The sequence below is a fragment of the Mobula birostris genome, chromosome 2 (assembly GCF_030028105.1).
Source record: "Mobula birostris isolate sMobBir1 chromosome 2, sMobBir1.hap1, whole genome shotgun sequence".
Classification (NCBI taxonomy): Eukaryota; Metazoa; Chordata; class Chondrichthyes; order Myliobatiformes; family Myliobatidae; genus Mobula; species Mobula birostris.
In genome coordinates this window covers 48,129,890-48,145,175 of record NC_092371.1, presented here as the reverse complement: position 1 = coordinate 48,145,175, position 15,286 = coordinate 48,129,890, and the positions used below count along the sequence as shown (strand labels likewise).

At 41.4% G+C, this 15,286-nt stretch overlaps 1 protein-coding gene across 1 annotated transcript in view; it reads right to left on the bottom strand.

The window, feature by feature from the left end:
• Window positions 1-6,071, bottom strand: part of LOC140208310 (CCN family member 2-like) — a 28,981-nt gene extending 22,910 nt beyond the window's left edge. Inside the window, exons 1-2 of the mRNA XM_072276902.1 lie at window positions 5,961-6,071; window positions 5,296-5,512 (exon numbers count right to left, since the gene is read on the bottom strand). Of these exons, the coding sequence (XP_072133003.1) occupies window positions 5,296-5,512; window positions 5,961-6,020 (277 nt within the window). The 5' untranslated portion in view covers window positions 6,021-6,071. The remainder of the gene's footprint in view (window positions 1-5,295; window positions 5,513-5,960) is intronic.
• Window positions 6,072-15,286: the final 9,215 nt, after the last annotated feature.

Sequence of the window (15,286 nt, the reverse complement as noted above, 5' to 3'; positions counted from 1 at the left end):
CTAGATTGTCTGATGAACAGCAGGAGGATACCACAAGCCCCGATTTTACGCAACCACTGACGCCAGGCAGACAATCTCTGAAGAGTAATGATAATGGCTGGGGTCTCCCATCTTGTAAAGACGCTGCCCAAAAGAAGACAATGGCAAACCACTTCTGTAGAAATACTTGCCAAGAAATGTCATGATATTTTCAAGAGGTGACATAGGGTCAGAGAATGTTCAATGTTGAATCTTGGTGGGTGGAGTTAAGAAACTGCAACTGTAAAAAAAAACATTATGGGAATCATATATAGGTCTATGAATAATAGCCAAGATGTGGGGTTGAGATTGCAAAGGGAGCTTGGAAGAGCATGTAATAAGGGTAATTTCACAACTGTAACTGGGGACTTCAAGATGCAAGGGGATTGGAAAAATCAGGTTGGTGTCAGATCACAAGAGATGGAATCTGTTGAAAGCCTACGAGATGACTTTTTAGAGCAGCTTATGCTTGAACCTACTTGGGGAAAGGCCATCTTAGATTGAGCGTTGTGTAATAACCCAGATTTTATTAGTCACCTTAATGTAAAGGAACCCCTAGGAGGCAGTGATCATAATATGATTGAATTCCTACTGCAATTTGAGAGGGAGAAGCAGAAGTCACATGTATTAGTAGCTCAATGTAATAAAGGGAACTACAGAAGCATGAGAGAGGAGCTTTCCCGAGTGGATTGGAGGGGGATACTGATGGGGATGATGACAGAGCAGAGGTGGCTGAAGTTTCTGGGAATAGTTTGCAAGGTACAGGATAGATAGGTCCCACAGAAGAAAGAGTTCTCAAATGGCAGGGTGGGCAAATGCGGCTAACAAAGGAAGGTAAGGATTGCATAAAAGTCAAGGAAAGGGCATATAAGGTAGCAAAAGTGAGTGGGAAGTTTGACGATTGGGAAATTTTAAAAATCCAACAAAAGGCAACTAAAAAAGCTATAAGAAGGGAAAAGATGAAATATGAGGACAAACTAGCTGACAATATAAAGCAGGATACTAGAAGTTTTTTTTTAGTAATATAAAGAATAAAAGGGACGTGAGAGTTGATTTTGGACCACTGGAAAATGATGCTGGTGAGATAGTAATGGGGACAAAGAAATGGCACTTGAACTTAATAAGTACTTCAGAATCAGAATCAAGTTTATTATCACTGGCATGTCATGTGAAATTTGTTAACTTAGCAGCAGCAGTTCAATGCAATACATAATCTTGCGGAGAAAATAATAATAATAAATAAAATAATAATAATAATAAATAAACAAGTATATCAATTATGTATATTGAATAGATTTTTAAAAAGTGCAAAAACAGAAATACTGTATGTTTTAAAAAAAAGTGAGGTAGTGTCCAAAGATTCAATTTCCATTTAGGAATCAGATGGCAGAGGGGAAAAAGTTGTTCCTGAATTGCTGAGTGTGTGCCTTCAGACTTCTGTACCTCCTACCCAAGATGGAGCTGTACCTTCTGCAGCTTCTTTCGGTCCTGTGCAGTAGCCCCTCCATACAAGAGTGATGCAGCCTGTCAGAATGCTCTCCACAGTACAACAATAGAAGTTTTTGAGTGTATTTGTTGACATGCCAAATCTCTTCAAACTCCTAATAAAGTATAGCCGCTGTCTTGCCTTCTTTATGACTACATCAATATGTTGGGACCAGGTTAGATCCTCAGAGATCTTGACACCCAGGAACTTGAAGCTTTGCTTCGGTCTTTACTGTGGAAGACATTAACTATAGGACAGAGTTCCATGAGTGTCAAGGAACAGGAGTGAGTGCCATTGCTATTACAAAGGAAAAAATGCAGGCAAACTCAAAGGTCTTAAGGTGGATAAGTCACCTGGACCAGATGGACTACATCCCAGAATCCTGAGAGAGGTTGCTGAAGAGATAATGGATGCATTGTTCATGATCTTTGAAGAATCACTTAATTCAGTCATGGTTCCAGAGGACTGGAAAACTTCAAATGTCACACCACTCTTTAAGAAGGGAGGAAGACAAAAGAGAGGAAATTATAGGCCAGTTAGCCTAGCTTGGGAAAGTGTTGGATATTTGGAGTCCATTATTAAAGACAAGATATTGGGGTACTTGACAAATGATAAAATAAGTTAAAGTCAGCATGGTTTCTGTAAAGGGAAATCTTGCCTGAGAAATCTGTTAGCATTCTTCAAGGAAGTAACAAGTAGCCTGGAGAAAGGAGATGCAGTGGATGTCATTTACTTGGATTTTCAGAAGGCATTTGATAAGGTGCCACACATGAGGCTGCTTAACTAGATAAAATCCTATGGCGTAACAAGAAAGATACTGGCATGGATAGAGGAATAGCTGACAGACAGGAGGAAGCTAGTGGCAATAAAGGGGTTATTTGCTGGTTGGCAGCAGGGGTCAGTATTGAGACAGCTACTTCACACATTGTCAATTGTTTAGATAGTGGAATTGATGGCTTTGTGGTAAAGTTTGCAGATGGTACAAAGATAGGTGGGGTGGTGGGTAGTGCAGTGGAAACAATCTGATTGCAGCAGGGCTTAGACAGATTGGAAGAATGGGCAAAATGGTGGCAGATGGAATACAGTGTTGAGAAATGTATGATAATGCATTTTGGTTCAATAGTGTAGACTATTATCTAAATGGGCAGAAAATTCAAACATCAGAGGTGCAAAGGGACTTGGGAGTCCTTGTGCAAGACTCCCAGAAGGTTAGTTCACAGGTTGAGTTTAGAATGCAAATGCAATGTTGGCATTTATTTCAAGGGGAATAGAATATAAAAACAAGGAGATAATACTGAAGCTTTATAAGACACTAGTCAGGCTGCACTTGGAGTATTGTCAACAGTTTTGGGCCCTTATCTGAGAAATGATGTATTGTCATTGGAGAGAGTTCAGAGGAGGTTCACAAGGATGATTCCATCAATAAAGAGGTTAACATATGAGGAGTGTTTGGCAGCTTTGGGCCTGTGCTCACTAGAATTTAGAAGAATGCATGGGGATCTCCTTGAAACCTACCAAATGTTGAAAGTACTAGACAAGGTGGACATGGAGAGGATGTTTTCTCTGGTGGGGGTATCCAGAACTAGAGAGCACAGCCTCAAAACTGAGGGTCAACCTTTCAGAACAGAAGAAGGAGGAATATTTTTAGCCAAATAGTAGTGATTCTGTGAAATGCTTTGCCACAGACTGTGGTAGAAGCCAAGCCCACAGGTATATTTAAAGCAGAAATTGATAGATTCCTGCTAGGTTGGGGCCTTGAGGGATATGGTGAGAGGGCAGGTGTATGGGGTTTGAATGGGATCCAGGATCAGCCATGATGAAATGGCAGAGCAGGCTCGATGGGCAGAATGGCCTAATTCTGCTCCTATGTCTTATGGTCTTATGATCATGGAAAGACCATGATCACCTATGCCATATGCCACAGAACATAATGATGATTGTTAGGGTATATTCTGGAGTTAGGGTATATATCAAGTATTAACTTCAGCAACCAGTCTTCAGATTTGTTGATTAAATTTAAAATGCAGTCCTGAACAGTAGTTTCCTGGAGCAGTGGACACCAGTTGATTGAAAACTAGACAATGCTGATTAACATTCATTTTGGGTGAATGGAGTGTGAGTGCAAAGAAGGAGGTGTGAAAATGATATGTAATTTAAAGAAAGCATTGTAGATACATTGTAACTATAGAATTGTCCTGCAGTTACCTTTGCATATAAAATGTCGTGTAATATTGGGTTGAAGAGGCCTCTTCCTCCAATAGTGTCTCATCTTGTTGAATACAACACCTCTGTATCCATTAGCTTCAGTGTCTCTCCTGTGACTTTGCTCACGTTACAATAATAATAATGAGTATAGGGGCTGTTTGATGGTGTGGAAGTCTATGCAGATTGAGTGTATTTTCATGCCAAGTGACTCTATGATTCTATAGAAAAGAAACCAATTGAAACAGAAAAAGAAGATAGAGTGGAAAGGAAATTGTTCCATTCAGCATTAACTCCTGAGGTCTGCAATATACCCAAATGGATGATGAACAGTTTATTCTTCCTTGCATTTATTTTAGACTTGATTGGAGCAATGCAGAGGACTGAAGGCAGAGAATTAATACCTAATTGCCATCTTTGCAAGTAATTGTAACTTTGGTTTGCACCTTATCACAAATATTCTTTATTCACTCACCTCCATCCCCACCCCTGCCTTTTTTTGCAATTTAAAACTTCCTTATTTTCTAACTTTGTAGATCTTTGATCTGAATGCTGATTTCTACCTTTACAGATGCTGCTTGGTCGGCTGATCGCTTCCAGCATTTTTGGATTTTTTTTTGGGAGTTACAGCATCTTCAGCCTTTTTTTTAGCTGCAAATCTGCAGTTTACATATGGTCGTGCCAGACAATAGGTACCAGGAGAAGTATGATGGACTGAAACACACAGCACTTAGTCTTCAGTTAGCTTGTCACCTCAAAAGCCCACTGCCAGAACTAAAAATTTGACCAAATGTCTTTGACCTGAAACATTAAGTCTACTTCTCTTTCCACAAATGCTGTCTGAGTGTTTCCAGCATTTTTCAGATTTTCAGCATTTTTTTTAAATTTTAAAGTATTTTCAACATACAGGTAAATGAGCTTTGTCCTGCAGTCTCTTTTGAGGAAACCAAGCACAGATTGGTAGCCTCCATTACTGCTTTAGTGTGATCTCCGCCTGTCTACTACTCACTTTTCCAATTTCTAAACCAGAAGATGCTGGAAACATTCGGCAGGTCAGGCAGCATCTGTGCAAAGACAAACAGCGTTTCAGCTCATGAACCTTTCATGAGGGACAGAGAAAGAGAGGAATAAATTAGTCTAGGCGGCAGCGAAGGGTCTTTCTCTGATCGGATGGAATGCTATGGCAGTTAAAACAGATCGTTTCATTCCCTGTAATGTATAGCTAACATTGTAAAATTGTTCATGAAACCTGTTCAACTGGAAGATTTCATGATCAGCAGTTTCCATTCCAGCTAGTCCAGTGTCTGCCAATCCATCATTCGCCGGTAGAACTCAACGGGTCAAGCAGCATCTGTGGAAGGAAAGGAATTGTCGACGTCTAGTGTCAGGGCGGCTAGGTCTCGAAACGAAACGTCAGCCATCCCTCTGCCTCCACCTATGATGCCTGCTCTGCTGTCTTTCTCCAGCAAGTTGCTCCATGGATCCAAATGCCTTCCTTGTACACCTTGCGCGTTACCTTCCCCCCCCCCCCACCACCACCACCACCCCCCCCACCCACCCACACACACAAACAGTATACCTCAACTTACAGGTACAGATCCCTCTGTCCCCGGCGTAGCTGATGCTGTAATCACAGAACAGGTCTTGATCGGGGTCACACACGTCCAATCTGGTACATGGCTCTCCCAACTGCTTCGCACAAACTTGGCAACAACCGCAGGGATCCACAACCAGAGAAGATCCCGGGTCGCAGCGGGGCGGGATCCGGGGACAGCGACAAGGGTAAAGGCAAAGCTGAGCCCCAACCTGCAGAAGAGGACTACAGTCATCAAAATATCAGCAGCCGTGGAACCGCGTAGCGCGGGAAACCAGAGATACTGCTGTGTGAATGGACATTCGTGGTTACGGATGGACTGATGTGAGTAATACCAGTCGTGTTTGTGAAAGAATGAGAGAGGAGAACGTTAGAACCGCACAGATCACACAAAACGTGAGTGTTTTGTGAATGACAAATATAACATAGCTATGTATTAAACCAATTCGAATTAAATGCCGAGTAAACCAAGAGGAATCACCAATGACTCCTCTGCAGAAGTTGTTATAAAAATTCATAAAGCAATGAATATTGTCCGGGCCGATACAACTACCATACACTTCACTGAAAATCTACTGACATGGGAACAAGTAGCCTACCTTGTTTCCTAACACAGAACCTACTGAAGCGAAAACAAATGTGCAGAATCAGTTTTCTCACCTTGAATGCTTTGCAAAGGATATAAAACGTTAACGCAGTATTAACCCAGTGATTCCTCATGGTATTTCTGTGCGAAGCAGTAAAGTGGAGATTTCAGCAAAGCTGCTTGTTTAAACTTTGCAGCCTCTTGCGAGCCGGGAAGTAGTAGCTGTATTTATAGGAAGTTGTGACGTTAATCACAGGCTGGACAGCAAAGACAACCCTGGAATACCACCAAGTTTGTCCAAATTCCGGATACCTACTGACATTTTGACATTCGCTGACATGTGGTCTAATTTGTTATTGAATAGCAGTTAAAAACGCAAATAGAAATTTGTGCGGTTTCAATTCGCTTACCGGTGTCCATGGTGTTAGATAATATATCGTTCTGCCTACTAACGTCATCTACAAATTGCATTTGTTTGCAAATCGATCGATGCGCGTTTCGTATAATGAAGCACTTGTTCTAAACGCAAGAGACAGGGTATCACGACTGACCTGCTTCCTATTTCATAGTTGACCAGTAGGTAGACTATCAACAGAGGCACAAAAGCCCAGCTTGATGCCAAACTAAATAGAACAGTTTAGATGTCAGTCAAAGACATATAAATCCAAAACAGATACTTTTTAAAATCATAAGACACTCAGGGGTTCCCAACCTTTTTTATGCCATGAACCCCTACCATGAACCGAGGGGTCCACAGGCTCCAGTTGGGAACCCACCATCGGATTCTACATTCTGTTACATCAGCTAATGTTGATATACCAGCAGACACCATATACACTCTGTGTCCACTTTATAAGGGATATCTTGTACCTAATACACTGAGTGTATGTTCATGGTCCGCTGCTTTAGACCATCCACCTTAAGGTTTGATGTTGTGCATTCAGAGATGCTCTTCTGCACACCACTGTTGTAATGCATGGTTATTTGAGTTACTGTCGCCTTCCTGTCAGCCTTAACCAGTCTGGCCATTCTTCTCTGACCTCTCACATCAACAAGGTGTTTTTGTCCACAGAATTGCCTCTCACTGGATTTTTTTTGTTACATAGACACGTAGAAATCTACAGCACATTACAGGCTCTTCGACCCATAATGTGCCAACCATGTAACCAACTCCAGAGACTGCACAGAATCTCCCTAACACATAGCCCCCAATTTTTCTAAGCTCCAAGTACCTATCTAAGAGTCTCTTAAAAGACCCTATTGTAACCAACTCTACCACCTTTGCTGGCAGTACATTCCACATATAAACCACTCTCTGTGTGAAAAACTTACCTCTGACATTCTCTTGTACCTGCTTGCAAGCACCTTAAAACTATGTCCCCTCATGTTAGCCATTTCAGCCCTGGGAAAAAGCCTCTGGCTATCTACACAATCAATGCGTCTCATCACCCTATACATCTCTACCATGTCACCTCTCATCCTCCATCGCTTCAAGGAGAAAAGCCCAAGTTCACTCAACATATTCTCATAAGGCATGTTCTCCAATCCAGGCATCATCCTTGTAAATCTCCTCTGCACTTTCTCTGTAACGTCCACATCCTTCCTGTAATGGGGTGACCAGAACTTAACACAGTACACCAAGTGGAGTCTAACTAAGGTCTTATATAGCTGTAACATTACCTCACAGCTCTTAAACTCAATCCCACGGTTGATGGCCAACACACCATACACCTTCTTAACAACACCGTCAACCTGCGCAGTAGCTTTGACTGTCCTATGAACACAGACCTAAAATCTCTCAGATCCTCCACACTGCCAAGAGTCTTACCATTAATATTATATTCTGCCTACAAATTTGACCTACCAAAATGAACCACTTCATGGTGGAACTCCATCCGCCACTTCTCAGCCCAGTTTTGCAACCTATCGATGTCCCGCTGTAACCTCTGACAACCTTCCAGATTATGCACAACACCCCCAACCTTTGTTTCATCAGCAAACTTACCAACCCACCCTTCTACTTCCTCATCCAGATCATTTATAAAAATCACAAAGAGTAGGGGTCCCAGAGCAGATTCCTGCAGAACACCACTGGTCACCGTCCTCCATGAAGACTACGAAATATCCACAACCACATTTTGCCTTCTCTGAGCAAGCCAATTCTGGATCCATAAAGCAAGGTCTCCTTGGATCCTATGCCTCATTACTTTCCGAATGAGCCTCACGTGGGGAACCTTATCAAATGCCTTACTGAAATCCATATACACTACATCCACTGCTCTATCTTCATCAACGTGTTTTGTTACATCCTCAAAGAATTCAGTCAGGTTTGTAAAACATGACTCGCTCCTGACAAAGCCATGCTGACTATTTCTAATCAGATTATGTCTCTCCAGATGCTCATAAATCCTGCCTCTCAGGGTCTTCTCCAACAACTTGTCCTCCACTAAAGTTTCAAGCATTTCAGTCTGCTGTAAGTCATCCCCACAATTGCCAACGTCCTTTTCACTGGTGAATAGGTATTCATTAAGTACCTGCCCTACCTCCTCCAACTCTATGCCTATGTTTTCACTCTCGCTCCTGATTGGTCCTATTCTCATACAACTCATTCTCTTGCTCTTCACATGCTTGTAGAATGCCTTGGGGTTTTCCTTAATCCTGCTCACTAAGGCCTTCTCGTGGCCCTTTCTAGCTCTCCTAATTTAATTCTTGAGCTCCTTCCTGGCACCCTTGTAATTTTCCAGAGCTCTAATAGTACCTAGTTTCTTGAACCTTTCATAAACTTTTCTTTTCTTCTTAACTAGGTTTTCTACATTCTTTGTACAGCATGGTTCTTTTAGTGCCTCAATGGAACATACCTATGCGGAATGCCATGCAAATGTTCCCTGAACATTTGCCACATTTCTGGCATGCACTTCCCTGAGAACATCTGTTCCCGATTTATGTTCCCAAGTTCCTGCCTAATAGCATCATATTTCCCCCTACCCCAATTAAATGTTTTCCCAAACTGTCTGCTCCTATCCCTCTCCAGTGTTATGGTAAAAGAGATAGAGTTGTGATCACTACCTCCAAAATGCTCCCCCACCAAGAGATCTGAGACCTGACCTGGTTAATTTCCCAATACCAGATCAAGTATAGCCTCTCCTCCAATTGGCTTATCTACATATTGCATCAGAAAACTTTCCTGAACATACCTATAAAACTTCATCCCAACTAAACCCCCTGCTCTAAGGTGATACCAGTCAATATTAAGAAAGTTGACCCATCACTATTTTTCTATTATTATTGCACCGTTCCAGAGTCTGCTTCTCTCTGTTACTATTGGAAGGGGAGGTCTATAAAAACACCCAGTAGAGTTATTGCCCCCTTCCTGTTTCTGACTTTCATCCTCAAGGACTCAGTAGACAATCCCTCCATGACTTCCTTCTTTTCTGCAGCTGTGATACGATGTTTCTGGCTTTTCTACAGCCCAAAACATTGACCATACTCTTTTCATAGATGCTGCCTGGTCTGCTGAGTTCCTCCAGCATTTTGTGTGTGAAACTCTAGAGACTGCTGTGTGTGAAAATCCCAGGAGATTAGCATTTTCTGAGATACTCAAACCATCCTGCCTGGCATCAACAATCATTCCACAGTCAAAGACACTTAGATCACATTTCTTCCATTTCTGATGTTTAGCTGAGCAACAACTGAACCTCTTGACCATGTCTGCATGTTTTTATGTATTGAGTTGCTGACACATGACTGGCTGATTAGATGTTTGTATTAACGGTTTGAGAATCTCAGAAACTGTTGATCTCCTCGGATTTTCACGTGCGACAGTCTCTAGAGTTTACAGAGAATGGTGTGAAAAACCACCAGTTATTGTCATCCTGTTTCTCCCATGCATCCAGAAGTGTGGTGATTATAATAGTGCTTTAGCACCCATCTACCACTCTACAACAATCCTGGGACAAATTTGCAACATTACAGTTTATTAAATTAAAATTGATGTATTCTGAATAATGTGTGCCAAAACAATCAAGTAGTTCATTAGAATTCTTTAGAGAATAGAACTTGCTAAACTTAGCAGTCCTCTATATGAATTGAAACCTCTATATGTATAGCTCCCATGAAATTTAAATAGGTCTAATTATGTAGTGGTTAGCACAGCACCAGTGACCCGAGCTCAGTTCCCACCATTGTCTGTAAGGAATATGGATGTTCTTCCCATGACTACGTGCGTTTCCTCCGGGTGCTCGAGTTTCCTCCCACAGTCCAAAGACATACTGGTTGATAGGTTAATTGGTCTTTGTAAATTGTCCCATGATTAGATTAGGGTTAAATCAGTGGTTGCTAGGTGGTGTGACTCGAAGGGCCTGAAGATTCCATTCTGCATTGTGTCTCAATGGACAAATAAATAAATACAATGAATCATCAAACAATGGCTACCTTCTTAAATGGAAAAATGGAATCTCAACAAAAGGCAATTTAAAAATGAACTTGTTTAAAAAATTTTTATAACTATGATCTCAATATCTGGTTCATATTCAGTAGAGCGAAAGTTTGACATTAAAGTGAGAGTGCAATTCTTCAATGATCTTTAAGGAGAGAGCTGTGACATTAATTACAAACTCAACACAAGTTGCAATGCTTTCAGAAATACTTAAGCCAGGCTGCAACTTGTGAATGATATTGCAAAGTAAATTATCCAAATCAAGAAATCAGAAGTCACCAGCTTAGGTGTATCAAACCAGTAATTTGCAGTGGGCCATAAGACGTTTTGTTTCAGGTGGAGTAGTCTTGAATTGACTGATCTATAGTGGTGGGGGAATTGGACTGGATTGTCAACAGATTGGTACCAGTGTGGTTGGGTTCAGTTGGCAGTTTGGTGGTTCTGAGCAGGGGAGCAAGGAAAGTTTGAGTTAGGACTGGCACCCAAGCATGCAATTTCTAAGCATCAGTATTGCATTAGAACATTCTGCTGAAATCATGCTAGTGCAATAGTAATATCACCCATTCTGCAGTGCATTAGAACTTCCAATTACAGAATATTATCTGTTTTTAAATTGGTCAGTTTAAGTTAAACAGGAGACAGTGGCGTGGTAGCACAGTGGTTAGCGTAACACTATTCTGGAACCAGTGAGCTGGTTTCAGTTCCTGCCGCTGTCTTTAAGGAGTTTGTACGTTCCTCCCATCACTGTGTGAGTTTTCTCCAGATGCTCTGGTTTCCTCCCACATCCCAAAGACGCGCAGGTCAGTTAGTTAATTAGTTACACGGATGTAATCGGGTGACACAGACTTGTTTACTGTTACCATGCTATATTACTAAAGAAATTATTAACCTAGTGTGTATAAAGCAATTTTTTTATCCTGAATCAATTTAACCTTCAGTCATCATCATCACCATGATTATGTGCCTTGTCAAGTGACACGGGCGATCATGGTCTTCCACTTGTCATGACCATGATTGTTCTTGGCAAATTTTTCTACAGAACTGGTTTGCCATTGCCTTCTTCTTGGCAGTGTCGCTACAAGACAGGTGACCTCAGCCATTATCAATACTTTTCAGAGATTGCCCGCCTGGCATTAGTGGTCACATAACCAGAACTTGTGATATGCACCAGCTGCTCATACGATCATTCACTGCCTGCTCCCATAGTATCACATGACCCTGATGGGGGTAGGTGTGGCTAAGTAGGTGCTACACTTTGCCCAAGGGTGACCTGCAGTCTAGCAGAGGGAAGGAGTGCTGTACACCTCCTTTGGTTGAAACGTATCTTAACCTCGCCAACCTTAACCCTCGGTATTGTTTTCATATGAACTTCTTTGTAAATCTATGTCAGTTTTAATTGACTCTTTCAAATTTACCCTGGCTTTTCCTTCATCATAACTTTCATGTATTTATTTATTTAAAATTTTTACAGAAGTTGGTAAAGAGGTATCCTGTATATTAGTACAGGTTGTATGCATTCCAGATTGGCAGATCAAAGTCTTCCATTTTCCAAGTCTTCTCATGACAGGACATCATGCCAGGAATTCAGTGGTCATAGCATGTCTTGTTATATTTAACAACTTTTTTTTTGTAAGCACCAGCTGTTGACTGCACAAAACAGAGCTCCGGCGCACACCACTGATGAATTAGCCTGGAGGAAGTCACCAATTTGAATGTAAAAAGCCCTATGAGGCGAAGGGAAAACCCTTTCAATGTGATACAAAAAAAACATTCTTTTACTGCGTTCACCATTTGTAAATCACAAAAATAAATTTAACAAAAACATCAAAGGTTGTGGGAAAAGAGCAGGAAGATAAAATACTGTGCCAGCAGATCAAGCAATTGTTTTGAATAGCAGAGATAGTCCAAAGAGCCAAAATACTTGCTCTTGCTCCTGTTTTGCTATGTTCAATGTTCAGCATGTTTAACTTCAACATCATATCGTTTGTGAGGACTGTAGAAAACTGCTGTAAAATATACAAAATTATGTACTGTATACACATGAATTTTATCAGAATCATAATCTACATGTAAGCATTCCAGCCATTAAAAAGGTGAACATAAATTGACTGTTAGCATTTGTAATGAGCAAATGTTTAATTATTTATATGACAATGTTTTTGAACAGATAACTGCACAGTGCAGGAACAGGCTCTATGGCCCACAATGTTGTGCCAAACTATTTAAATTAGTAATCAAATGGCCAACTAATCTAGTCTCTTCTACTTACACAATGTCCATATCCTTCCATTTTCCTCATATCCATGTATCTATCTTTCTTTAAAGTCTGCAATGTTTCTGCCTCAGGCAGCACTTCCGGGCACCCACCACTCTCTGTGTGAAATATTGCCCCTCACATCTCCTTTGAAATTATCCCCTCTCACATTAAATGCATGCCTTCTGCTATTTGACATTCAACCCTGTACTCTATGCTTCTCATAATCTTATAAACTTACCTCAACTTTCATCACTCCAAAGAAAACAACCCAAGTTTGTCCAATCTTTTATTATAGCACATGTCCTCTACATGTGGCAACATTGCGGTAAATTTCTTCAGCACCCTCCCCAAACCCTCAACATCCTTCCTCTAATGGCTATAATGGGTGTCCAGAACTGTGTGCAGTACTCTGGGTGTGGCCTAACTAAAGTTTTATAAGCTTCAATATAACTTTCTGACTCTTGAATTCAATGCCTCAACTAATGAAGGCAGGCATGCCATATGCCTGCTTAACCACCCTATCAACCTATGTAGCCAGAGATCAATGAACTTGAACCCTAAGGTCCCTCTGGTCATCAACACTGGTAAGGATCTTGCACTTAACAAAGTATGGTCTTTTTGCATTTGACCTAACAAGGAACAACACAGGTTCATATTTGAACAGGTTAAGCTCTATCTGTCATTTCTCTGGCCATATCTGCAATTGATCTATATCCCATTGTATTCTCTGCCTGTCTTCTACACTATCCACAACACCATTTATCTTTATATAATCTGCAAACTTTTCATCCAAGTCACTTATATACATGGCAAACAGCACAGATTCCAGTACTGATCCCTGTGGGACATCATTAATCACAGACCTTCAGCTAGAATAAGCCCTTCAATCACTACCCTCAATCTTCTACCCTGTGTCTTCTATTGCAAACCAGTTTTGAATCCCAAGGGCAATTCACCCTGGATTCCATGCATCTTAATCTTCTGCATGAGCTTCGATGAAGGACCCAGTCAAACACCTTACTAAAATCCACGTAAGTAACATCCACAGTTCTACCTTCATTAATCACCCTTGTCACCTCATCAAAAAACTCAGTCTTACTAACTTGATAACTTGATTTACATGAGTCTTACTAACTCATGTTAGTAAGACATGACTTGCCCTACTAAAAGCCACACTGGCTCTCCCTGATGGTCTTCCAAATGCTCATGAATCTTATCCCTAAGAATTCTCTCCAATAATGTCCCTACAACTGACACGAGGCTCACTGATCTGCAGTATCCAGTATTACTCCTGATTCACTTCTTGAATAATGTAACAACATTGGCTACTCACCAACCCTCGGGGACCTCGCCTGTGGCTAGAGAGGACAAGAATATATTGGTCAAGACCCCAGCAGTCTCTTCACTTGCCTTTCTCAATAACCTGGTGTATATCCCATCCAGCCTGAGGGACTTATCCACCTTAATGTTTTTTTCGGACCCAACACTACATCCTCCTTTACATTGAAGTGCCCACACATATGAACATGCTCAACACCATAAGGCCATAAGACATAGGAGCAGGATTAGGCTATTTGACCCATCGAGTCTGGTCTTCCATTCAATCATAGCCAATCTTTTTTTCCCTCCTCAGCCTCACTCCCTGGCCTTCTCCCCGTAACCTTTGATGCCATGGCCAATCAAGAACCTATCAATCTCTGCCTTAAATACACCCAATGACCCAGAGTCCAAAACAGCCGGTGGTAACAAATTCCACAAATTCAACACCCTCTTGCTAAAGAAATTTCTCCACACCTCTGTTTTAGGTGGATGCCCCTCAATCCTGAGGTTGTGCTCACTTCTTCTAGACTCCTCCACTATGGGAAACATCCTTTCCACATCTACTCTGTCTAGGGCTTCCAACATTTGAAAGGTTTCAATGAGATTAACCCCTCCCCCCATCCTTCTAAATTCCAGCAAGTACAGTCCCAGAGGCATCAAATGTTCCTCATATGATAACCCTTTCATTCCTGGATTCATCCTTGTGAACCCTCTTAGAATCCTCTCTAATGTCAGGACATCCTTTCTTAGATGAGGAGCCCAAAACTGTTCACAATACTCAAGGCGAGGCCTCACCAGTGCCATACAAAGCCTCAGCATCACTTCCCAGCTCTTATATTCTAGACCTCTTGAAATGGATTCTAACATTGCATTTGCCTTCCTCAGCACTGACTCAGCCTGCAAGTTAACCTTTAGGGTGTTCCGCACAGGGACTCCCAAGTTGCTCTGCACCTCAGAATTTTGGATTTTTTACCTGTTTAAAAAATAGTCTGCACATTTATTTCCTCTTCTAAAATGCATGACCATGTATTTTCCAACATTGTATTGTATTTGCCACTTTCTTGCCCATTCTCATAATCTGTCTAAGTCCTTCTGTAGCCTTCCTGGTTCCTCAGCACTACTTGCTCCTCCACCAATCTTCATATCGGCAAACCTGGCAACAAAACCATCTATTCCATTATCTAATTCATTGACATACAGCATAAAAAGAAATGGTCCCAACACTGACCCATATGGAACACCACTAGTCATTGGCAGCCCATGAGAAAAAGATCCTTTTATTCCCACATTCAGCCTCCTACCAATCAGCCAATGCTCTAACCATGCCAGTAACCTTCCTGTAACACTATGGGCTCTTAACTGGGTAAGCAGCCTCATGCGTGGCACCT